At 37.8% G+C, this 12,389-nt stretch overlaps 1 protein-coding gene across 1 annotated transcript; it reads left to right on the top strand.

The window, feature by feature from the left end:
- The first annotated feature begins 2,706 nt into the window (after positions 1–2,706).
- On the top strand, positions 2,707–3,144 carry LOC145689701 (protein GVQW3-like). Its single transcript, XM_081763898.1, has one exon. It carries the CDS (start codon positions 2,707–2,709, stop codon positions 3,142–3,144), a length of 438 nt encoding a protein of 145 aa, XP_081620024.1.
- The last annotated feature ends 9,245 nt before the right edge of the window (positions 3,145–12,389 follow it).

The raw sequence follows: 12,389 nt of genomic DNA on the forward strand, positions 1-12,389 counted from the left end.
CTTTTCTTGCCATCTATGTTGAACATTGTAAATTATATTAAGTGTTATGTAGCAATAAGAGATAACGGTATTTCACTGCATTTCCAGCTAAAGATACTGTCAAACGCAGACCCTAGCCGTAAGCTTACTACTGGGTTCACAATGGAAACGATAAGAGCAGAGAAACCACAAATATTTCTCCCGAAACAGGAGCACGAACTTTAACTTTTCTACAGTTTGATGCCATCTTTTTGAACTTTATTAATAGACGATCCTAAGTACTTTGAAAGTTTTCTTAGTGCCAAACTTAACATACAGATTTACGGTGTGGAGCCGCATCATCCAAGATCTATCAGAAACTTTTGATTCTCTAACTATAAGTTTTCCACATAGGTTTCCTTGTCCGATTACCTAGTGCCACTCTGGAGCTATACCAACACATAACTTTCCCCATATTACAGTTATATATCGAAAAACTAAATTTCACCTATATCAACAAACTCTTCAAAACTCAGCATCCGTTATTCATGCAGTATCTTGTGTCTCACTTTAGACACCACTCCAAATCGCTATCAGCATACCCTTTACCCCTAATGTTTACACTCTGTCACTACACTTTGCCCGCGTGAGATTCACCGTTCTTAACCCTACAGTGGTAACGTGAAAGAAAATTTCATGAATGGTAACATTTTGCCTCCTGGACCCAAAAACAGTTTTGCCTGATAAGATATGATCTAGGATTTAAATTTCTATTATATTTACAATATTAAATACAAACACCAGATAGTGGATACGCTTTAAGCGAAACTGTACATTCACTATATTGAAGCAATATCTTTCTTGTTATAGTTAAGTTCGATACCTATGTGACTATTTTATTGCTTAAATACCAGCACTCAAAATAAAATATTTATTAACTAGAAAAAAGTAAACAAGGATTCTCCTAATACTGGTGTATTACACATAAGGAAACTCATTATGTTCATTGTTGACTCATTTTGTTCCATATCGAAAAGACGAGACTTCACGAGAAACTAATCAATTTCTTTATATTCATAAACTATTAGCATTTGGCAACCACACTCTTCAAAACGTTAATCTTTTGCACAACCATGAATATTACACGTTCCGCACGCAGCTTGCAACATTCTTCACTTCGATTTTCATGTCACTTACAATGGTTCGTACGTGCAATTTGATGTATCTTCACTCGACACAAATATTTAACTTCATAGTGATCATATATACCTAGGTATTTGACTATGACTTTTATTTCTATTTCTCAACATTCTCTTCTACTTACTTCATGAACTCACATTTGAACAATTATTATACGAGGAACAATTTCACACATTGCTTATCAGTAAAACGCATCTCACTTCCAAATTTAATTGGAAATTTACCGGCTATCAACTCATTCCACACGATAAGAAGTTTCCGGCTCGACGCGCCACAAGCGCCGTGACAATAGTATTTCATCCTTACACATGGTATAGTATTGACTCTCCATCTAACATTCCAGAACATCTAATCATAACTATTTATTACAGATTTTTATGTGTCACAATGACAGTCATCTATGTTCGACCAGGTCGTCCTATTCCCCTCCCATTCCAATATATTTCAAATAATTTCCGACATACCTGATCTCTTTCAATATTAACATCCATAGCCGCTCAGACCGAGAAAAAACAGCTTTTAACAATTTTATCCCTGCCTCCACTACATGCTTCATTCACCCACTACCCAAACCAATCCGTTCCTGATCTAACACTACTTCTGACATAGTGATCACATGATCTCTCGCCCACAGTATTTTCATCTACATTCTAGATCTTCTGGGTAGTTAACATGTGCCCATTATACTCACTCAAAGAGTTTCCACTACTTCTTCCTCCGTCCGAGCACCTCCTCGGCTAATACTTCGCTACTAAACTTACTAAACTCATACACAGTCAGCGGCCTATCCTCCTTTTACTAAAAATGAATTACACCTTTGAATACCAAAATTGGGTCAATTTGGCCCAGATGATCTTTTATAAAGAAATGACACAATATCAAAGAGAGGTAGTGGGCTAATATTTTTGGTATTCTTCCATTAGCAACCATTTTTACTTTTGGAAATCATTTCAGTAGAATTCATATGAAAAAAAAAAAAAAACAGAATACCCCCAAAAATGGCAGAAAGTGTAGCTAGGTCATTTTCATCCAGTTTTGGATACCTCGCGGCACGGCCCGCAAAAATATCATTTTATTATTATTATTATTATTATTATTATTATTATTATTATTATTATTATTATTATTATTTTGCCAATTGAAATGAAACCTGGAATAATAACTTCTCCGTTCTACCGAGCTTTGATTCAGGTAAGAGTAATAGTAAATATTATTTTATGAAACTCCTTTTTTCCCCACTCTTTCCCACGTGCACACGTCACTACATATTTCCTTCTCAGCAATTGTTATATTTTGGTTCAGTTCCCTAAAATATTTTTTTAGTAAGACACGTGATTCTTCACCCCTTAAAAGTACATAGCTTGGATAAAAAGTACTGGCAACCCTGTCGGCACGCGCCAGTCTAGTGACTGAGAACCGCGAGGTGGCAGCACCGGAGAAGACAATCTCAGTTGAGGAAGTTAGGTGAGTTGGAAAGCTATTGAGTCAGTCAGTCAACGAGAGCAGTGGCGTCAAATTGGTATCGCGAGTGGAAGCGCTCTAAATACAATGTTCACTAAACATGAACAGCGTTCGTGGATCAAAATTGAAGTGGCACGTGGTCGTAGTGCACGAGAATGTTTTCAGGGACTGCGGGAAGCCTGTGGTGATGCAGCGTTGCCACACCGCACCGTAGCTCGATGGGTTAAAGTGTTTCGTGAAGGCAGACAGAACGTAGAAGACCGCCAACGTTCTGGACGACTTCCAGTGGACAACATGACAATTCAGCTCCTTGCATCCTTGCTGGACGTGGATAGACGGTGGATTGCGCGTGAGTTATCGGCAGAGGTTGAGGTGTGCCATAAAACTGCTTCACATTTTGAACGACATCCTGGGTTTTCGCAAATTTGGAGCACGTTGGGTTCCACATGTCATTACCGAGGTGCAGAAATGGTACCGATATGCACTGGCACAAGAATTGCTCTACCGCCACCAGAGGGAGGGTGACAAATGCTTGGGCAGGATCGTTACCATTGATGAAACCTGGGTTCCATCCTACGAACCATGTTTGAAGCGCCAATCCAACGAATGGAAGCATCCCGGTTCCCCTCAGCCAAAGACTGTTTGCCCTAGTCAGGGAGTAGTGAAGGTGATGTTGATAGTGGCGTATGATGTCCAAGGGGTTATCCTGCACCATGCTGTACCAGCAGGGCAGACTGTGAATGCGCCATATTACTGTTCGTTCTTGCAACACCATCTGCGTCCCACACTTCGGAGAAAGCGACCTGATCTTTTGGCACGGACCCCAATCATTTTGCACGACAATGCACGCTGTCACACAGCTACCGCCGTGACGGACCTTTTACGTGCCTGGAACTGGGAGATTCTGAAACTTCCACCATATTCGCGGATATGAGTCCGTGCGATTATGACCTGTTTTCCAAGATGAAGCAACCACTTCGCGGACAACGATACAACACCAGACAGGCCATCCTCAATGCCGTAGGGCGGTCGCTGCGAGACATAGCCAGAGAACAACGTGCTGACGGAGTACGGCGCCTTCCATACGTGTGGGAGAAGGTTGTGGACATGGGGGGTGATTACATTGAAGGAATGTAAACGTATTTTCCTTTCTAATACAGTCATTTGTAAATTATAACAATTGTGCCATTACTTTTTATCCATCCCTTGTATGTAATCTGTCACAAGCTTGTTTGCAAAGCGCATTGCACCAGCAAACCGCTCTGCAAGGGCTGTCAGGTGTAATCAAAATACAGTGTGTGTCAGAATTTATTCCTAACAAAGCGTATTTTTATGTATAAATTTCTAATGTTACAGTACTATAATTCAGGTATTGTTTGAAAAAATCAAAAGCCGCCACTGACAGTGTATACAGCGTATAAAATTTACTGTAAGAAGCACGAATGGGTCAAAATAACCCACGCTTAGTACTTTACCTAACATTTTAGGTTGGGTTCTCTAAGGGTTAACCACTCTAATCTCTACCACCAATCACTCAACTCGCAATTGAGCTTTTCATCCCTCAAACCGCATATATATATCACCTCATCATCCTAAAATTCCTCCGCGCTACTTTCGTCTAGTTAAACACTCACGTCAAATCTATACAGAATGTGTTTGCACTGGCAACCACGAAGCTCTTCAGCAACATAGAACCCTCCACCGAACAGTGTATAAATTACGACAGTGGATTAAAACCTAAAACACAATTTCTGCTTTATCACACCCTTCGCAATATTAGATGCGTTTCATCGCATTAGCTGGTAAATTTATCCAAACCTCTTATCCTCTCTTACATCACGATCAGGAATTGTACAGAGACCAAGGAAAAGCTAAAACCTTTGCTTCCTAATTATAGGAGATTTTTACACCTCTATCATTCACTTAGCATTTTAGGCCTAATTATCATCCTGTAGGCATTTCAACTTCAATTCACCACATATCCATCTTCAACCCAACATATATACTCACAAAGCACTCACTACCTTCATTTCTACCACTGAAATCACTAATTTCATCAATCATAAATGTTATAATGACCCGAAAATCAATAACATCTATCGACATGTAAGACAAAGTCCACGAATACTGCTAAATCTTACAAATCATCCAAATTTCTCTTGTTTTTTAAAATCAACAATACCGTCCGATACAGCTCAACAGAATCTTCAACCAAATTCTAAGGAAATATATCGTCAAATGACTTCATGCTCATGTTTCTCATTACTATCTTTACCACACCATCAAGCAGGCTCCCGCCCACAAATTACCATCAACGATCAGCTTCTGCGTCTCCTCAGCTGCATCCATAAGCAGTATAATACCACCAAGCCATCCTGCCTGGTACTCTTTAATTTAGAAAAGGCATGTAGCGTTAATGACGTGTAGCGTTAGGATTTGCCTTCAAACCTGCTACACTTTCGCCTTATCGCATATATCCGTTTTATTTACAATTTCTTGTCTGGTCACCGTACTTACGAATACCTTAATCAACAGTCATATCAAATGATATTTATGCACTCAGCCGTGTTTAAGGCTCTTTACTATCACCCTTATTATATCTGTTTTATGTTGTTGACATGCCTCTTTCCCCACAAAATATTCAGTTCTTTTCATACGCTGATGATACAGCTTTTCTTGCAATTTGCAGTATTATACACTAAGTAAACAACGCCTTACAACCAATAATACAGACGTTTGGTCTGTGGTGCAATAATGGGCTACTGAAATCAATTGCTGCTAAAACCCAAACTACAGTATTTCTGGTCCCTGAGAAACGCTCCAGATTTCACAGTAATTCACTTCCGTCACTGTTAACGACAACTTTCTTAGAATCTCCAAAACTGCAAATACTTAAGACTCACCATAGATAGACACCTCAGATGGAAGACTTATGTCCAGGACATCAATAGAAAGGCATACATTTGACTCAATCTATTAAAACGACTTACTGGCACAATCTGGAGTAGTTCTACAAACCTACTCTTAAATACTTATGTAGTATTCCTTCGACCTGTGATTAGTTAAGGCCATACCGTTAGGTCTCGGCAGCTACCCCCCCTTTTTTTATCAAAAACTTAAGGTTCTCGAACATCACACACTCACAATTCTATACCACATCAATCTCCTGAGCTCTATGCTCGCGTGAATTTTCCATACATATGGTTCCATGTAGAAAAGATTTGCCTCAAATACTTCCGGAACGCTCAATCTTCATCGTCTACTCCTCTCTGATTCCATCAACGCTCATATTTATTTTTATATCGTTCACAGCATATGTCATTCTTCCTCTTCCTCCTCTTTACAATATATCTTTATTCCTTACCACCGAATCATCAAGATCTTCCCCTCATCAGAAACTTTCTTCTCTATCACCCTCCATACAATATCATACATATTCTACACAATAATTCCTTTGTCACTAACAGAGCTACCCATCCCTTTGAATTATGCTTGAAGAAGTCCCCGAGGGAGAATAATATCCTATATCCGTCATTTTAAAATATATTATAGTTTTTCTCGTCCAAACGCACCTCGTCTTATAGATTTCACTCAACAACGCAATATGATTGAATGTAAATCCAAATATTTTCATCATGATGTCCATAATTCATTGTACAATTTCCATTCTCCACCATCATTATAATTACGATTGTAAAGATCGTAATGTCCTATTTACTCACGTTGTTTATGACATAAAATTACAAAATTTTGAAAATCCCTTAGACCATCTTTAACTCCTTTCTCGAAATACCCTTCGCTTCTCTTTCCCCCATGGAGGGCATAACCCTTGAGCGGGTGGTTATCTAAAAGAAACACGCGCCATACCTTTACGTTATAATTTCAATTATGTTATTTCTAAAGGGTGTCTTATAGGTAATTTATGTCTTGAAGCAAAGTAAAGTTCTTTGTTTATACCTTTATCACAAGACTGAAGTCGCTGTAAGACCGTAAGTAAAATTTTGCAGAAATATGTACAACGTTGGCACTTTCAGATAATGTTTTTTCTTTTTTTTCGTATCAGGGAGCCAACACAAATATAGGGAATAAGTGTGAGGTTTAGGACAGTTGGAGATGTGGGACAGTGATATACCTCTCTGGTGATTTGTGTTAAGCCATAGCGGTTGCTGGCAGATGTGGCGGCTACGTTTAAAGAGCATTGCTACCAGGTTCTGAACGTGTACAAGGTTTTAGAAGCAAAGACAGATTTTCCTTCACCGCTGATAACTATTATATCAGATGTATATTATAAACATATTTCGCAATATGAAGAGGTAGTAGAGGATTTGATATAAAAGTAGAGAGTTATTTATTGAAAGTATATTTAGAACATTTTTGTATGATTCTAATACCAGAGTTCGTAGCTTTATAGTAACAGTAGTTAAAATGGGTATACAGGGAGGATTATAACATGATAAGTTGTGGAGGATTGGGACACTGCCCTACTCCTTTCTGCACACACGTGTGAAAACGTTGGGTACCTTTATTATAATTCCTGTGTTTCCGCTTGGCTAACGCTATATTTATTTAGTACTTTATCAGAAAAATGCCACGCAAGTGGAAGAATTTAAACCTAGACTACATACAAACAGCAAACAGTGATATTCTGCAAGCCGTAAAGATAGTAATATAGAAAAAGAAGAGTATTTGAGAGGTAGCAAGAGAACACAACATATTGAAAAGTACAAGCAAGACTCAAATGTAGATGCTGTAATATTTCAAGGAAATCTCTTTGTGAGAAACTCTCGTTAGCGCAAGTAAGACGAACTATGGGCTTAGAACGAGGCACGGACGAACTTTGACTTACGCATATGAAAATGTATTGAAGAAGAATATGCCAGAATTTTAAACTGTGCAAAAAAGTGCGGGATATGGCTGGCTTAATGGTTTTATGGAGCATCCCCCTCAGTTATCTCTGCGATCCCTGGAATCAAAAGTTTATCAAAAAGTACCAGCTTCAATAAGCAGAACGTGGACGACTTTTTGAACAATTTGAAATCAGCATATGAGAAATGTAACTTCACTCTGAAGTGTACTTTTAACTGTGATCAAACTGGATTTAGTACCATACACACAACGCCACCTGTGATAGCTTCACGAGGACAGAATCAATTCGGACAGGTAACTTGAGCGGAACGTGCTGAACAAGTGACAGTCCTATATACTCCCATGTGCAAAGAATATTGCGCGTATACTGTAACTCATGATTTTTCGAATTTATTCCATTATCCTCACGTTTATGAGTAAAATTCAGTTGTTAGTATGTGGAGATAATAGAAAGCTATTCATCTAAGGAGATATTTCCAAAAAATACAATAAAATAATAAAAATATAAGCAAAAAACAAAATTACGCTCGGTTTTGTGTATACTGGCAATCATGCTTTCGAGGGATTTTTCAGTAGCATAGCACAACCGCGAAGGGAAATTGACAATAGGAAGTGAACGAGCTGGCGGGAAGAACTGGAAAATGGAGTAAAATATTGAATTTATTGGTTTAAACCTAGTGTCTAGATGGTTTGCCAAATATAAATTAGCTCCTGTAACTAAGTTGTCATACGAAAATATAGAATTAAACAGAAAAACTCTTATCTTAAGGTTCGAAGCGATACGCAAGATGGTTATGAGCATTATTTGTTAAGGAAAAGAGAGGAAACAAAACGTAGTCTCCGTGGTTAAGTGGATAGAGTGGCAGACTAGTAGTGATTTTATTATTTTGACACGAGATCGAATCTCATCCCATTCCATATATATTTTTTCTTACAAAACATTATAGGAAGTTTATAATTTTGATGTTAATAAGAACCGAAACAATATAATAAGGAAATAACTTATTGATAGTATCCTTTAATCGACGTATTTATTGAGTATTAGAATACGTGTAATATTGGAGACAATTGTTGTTTTCAGTTTATGGTCTTGTATGTTACATTTTCCCTGCCCGTTCTTGAAAAGCTGACAACTCACTTCGGATTTGCGTGTCAGGAACTGGAAGAACGTACGCAACCTTGACAGTCATTTCAGTCTTACCCTTGTTACATCGACATGACGTTGCATCGAATGTTAGAATAACTTGTTTTCATGAAAAAAGGAAGAAAAGAAAAAGCTGATGTCAAGTTATCGTTTGTGTGTGTGTATATGTGGGTGCTTGTGTTTTTTTCTTTTTAGAGTATTGACTTTTTCCCTCTCTCTTTTTTTCATATCCACAAGTGCAAGAAATGCAATCATCAGTCTGTGCTCTCGTTGAATGGAACTATTCAAACGCTGTTCGCTGCTTCCATACTGCTTGGGATGCGTTTACTGTTTGGGATGCGTTTTTTCGAACAATTTACTCAATCACATTTCATAAATAAATGTATGATTAATAACCTAAAAATATCACACAACTCGTTCGTCCTGTAAACATTCAGAAGGGGTAGTTTACTCTAAGTTTACTCTTCTTCGACGATTTTCCCATTAACGCCTGACACAATTTTTTTCATATTTCAGAAATAAATGTTACATAAATAACCTAACGATACGGTATAATTCCATCGTCCTAAAAAGCTAGAAATGGTATATTACTCTTCGGAGCAAGTTTTACCTTACGATTTTGTCGAGAACGACTCAGACAATTTTGTTCGTATTTCATAAATAGCATAACTCGTTTGACCTGAAAAGATATACAAGGGATATTTTATTCTTGAGGAAACCTTTTTTGACGATTTTCTCAGAAAGTACTCAGACGCTTTTGCTCATAGTTCACATACAATTATTTCCTTAATAATTGTAATATATGGCATAAGTTATTTCTAACGGAAATATGACTAATGGGTACTTTACTTTTGGACGTAAGTTGTTTCGGACAAAGTTTTCCAAAATCCATTATTTTATTCGCATTTCCCAAATAAATGTTTCAGTAATAGCTGCAGCCTAAGACGAGTCAGCTTAAGAAATTCGAGCGAGAAAATTCAGTGCGTTTCATCCCTAGGCCAACAACCAACACTAAAACGACCGGAACATATCTCAGAATTATGGACTATTTATGGGCTAATTAGTTGCTCTGATCCCAATTTTTGGGCTCTTACTGTTTAACGGGAAATCGGATTCAAAATGGGCGAGTCTAGCTTGTCATCAGCTAAAAAAAACATACGGTTACAATCAGTGGCGGATCCAGGATATGATCAAGGGAGGGACTAAACCTTAATTTGCCGTTTTATCCAGTGTAAAGCTGAATTGAAGTCCATTTTATCCAGTTTAAACCTAAGCGTCAAGGGGGGGCTATAGCCCCTTAGCCCCCCTTACATCCGCCCTTGGTTACAATGGTCCGATCCTAAAAATTCAAACGCTAGAATTATGTTCTATTATGGGCTAATTATTACCTCTAATCCTGATTTTTGGGCTCCTACTTTTTAGCGAGAAATCGGAATCAAAGTCTGCGAGTCTAGCTTGACATCAAGTAAAAACTCTCCATAAGGTTAGACATCTCGAATTGTGAGATTTGGATTAACTTCTAGCTATAAACCTATAGCTATAATACTCCGATCAAAAGAATTAAAACGTCGGAATTGTTGGTTATTTGTATTGCTAAATTGTTGCTCTAATGTCGAGCTTTTTCTTCTATCGTTAGCAAGAAATCTCATGCAAGATTGGTATTGATTTTTAGATAAATAATTGGGATGATACTTTCAAAGTTGCAGTGAGAAAACATCGATGTTTATTAACTGAAAATTGATTTATTTGAACTCTCCGCAAATGTAAATCTATATCTCTACTAGCAAATCCATGAATCTTTTTTCGTGTGTTTGTGTTCATTATGTTTGGAAGTAGTGTATATATAGAATGTATATTGTAATATCCCATGTGAAGTCGTTTATAAACAAATGCACGCATCAAGTGTTTATAAACACCACCACGTGCTTCATCAAGAGGAACTTCCACCAGGGGGACCTGCAATCACCTGCAGACGACATTTAACCCCTCCCAAGGAGCAGAAGACGAAATTGAAGCAGCAGCGCCACCGCCACCCAAGGGACGCTATAAATTGGACAGAAGGATCCAGCTCAGTACCAGTTCTCTGGTGACCCTCCTGTAGTCTGCTACGGGACTACGCCTATCCTATCTCCTGGCTTAGCCTGCTACCGGGCTCTGTCTGGGAATCCCAACCTCAGCCGCTTAGCCTGCTACGGGGCTCTGTTGGCAACCTAACCTGCCTCTGCTTGCTACGGAGCATTGGTTCCTTAACTCCACTCCTCGTAGCCTGCTACGGGGCTCTGTTGGAGATCCTGTCTGCGACCACTCGGTCAAAGACTACCTTTTACTTACCTTTTGAAATAGAAATCAAATTGTATAGTATTTTGTACAAATACTGTTATAGTGGATTTTATAATAAAACTGGTAGTGGGAGTCGATTCCGGACACTCTTTTTATTAACATTTCTACCTCTTCCTTATATCAGACGAAATTACACAAAGTTTTACAATATAGTGAAACATCATTATTTTTTAAATAATTTTTTGTGCAAAGGAAATGCGTCTTTGCCGTTACTGGGGAACCTGAGGCACAGTGGTAGAGCGTTTACCTCTTCTGCGTGTGATCCCTTGTTCGATCCCAGATCGCACCAATTGGTCTTTGTGTTTGACATACACTATGTGATTGGATTTTATCTGAGTTATCCCATTTCCTCCCACTTAATTCATTCCACCATTTCATTCATTTGATATTATCACCGTCTGCCTTAGATTATAAATCACTCAACATATACACACAAAAAGGAGGCATTACATTCGGAATGAGTCTCGTAATATAACTTAAACTTTGCATAAGAATGGACAAATAATCATCAGAAATAATATCTTTCAAATGGTCTTGTGTTTTTTCTGTACCATGCCTCCAGAAAAAGGCATTTTCTGACTTTACCACTTTTAATTAGTTTAATAAAAAATTTCCAACATGCTTGTCGATCACAATCTTTAGCCTACTCTTCGAGAACTATTACAAATAGAGTTATGGTTTATGCAATGTATTTATCATAGGCGAGATTACCTGTATTTCTTGGAAAAGTAAAGCCTCCACAAATGTAAAAAAATGGAGGTACGGGGAGGAAATGAAATATCTAGTTTAACGTTCCCTACTAACCGAAGCTAAGGGAGACGGTGATAATAAGAAATGAATAAAATGGTGGAATGAATAATGTGTGAGGAAGCATGACAATTTCGATAAAACCCAAGCACACGGTGTTTGTCAACCACAAAGACCACTTGGCAAATCTCGGATCGAACTAGGGATCACACGCGCAAGAAATAAACATTCTATCGCTGTGCCACTGCGGCCCCCAGGAACGGCGAAGAGGCATTTCCTATAAACAAAAAAATATTTTAAAAAATAATATGATATTTCACTATATAAATTCTATATATACACTACTTACTTCTTAACATATTGAACATATAAACGTGAAAAGACAATTCATGGATTTACTAGTAGAGATATATATTTGCATTCGCGGAGAATACAAATAAATCAATTTTCAGTTAATAGACATCGACGTTTTCTCACTGCAACTTTGAAATTATAATGCAACGTTATCTAGAAATCAATACCAGTCTTGCGTTTTAAATTTATCATATATACCAGCTCTTTCTTTCTTCCAAGATTTGAAGCCCTTTATCAAGAACTCCTTTAACTTGATATTCTTATTAATATCTTTCTCATCCATTTATTATATAGAAAACGAACAAACGTCAATAAAGGT

The sequence above is a fragment of the Thermobia domestica genome, chromosome 7, assembly GCF_964235325.1.
Source record: "Thermobia domestica chromosome 7, izTheDome1.hap1.1, whole genome shotgun sequence".
Classification (NCBI taxonomy): Eukaryota; Metazoa; Arthropoda; class Insecta; order Zygentoma; family Lepismatidae; genus Thermobia; species Thermobia domestica.

Bases quoted from the DNA above. Each gene is read 5' to 3' on its own strand.
- LOC145689701 (XM_081763898.1), top strand. From the start codon at position 2,707: ATGTTCACTAAACATGAACAGCGTTCGTGGATCAAAATTGAAGTGGCA.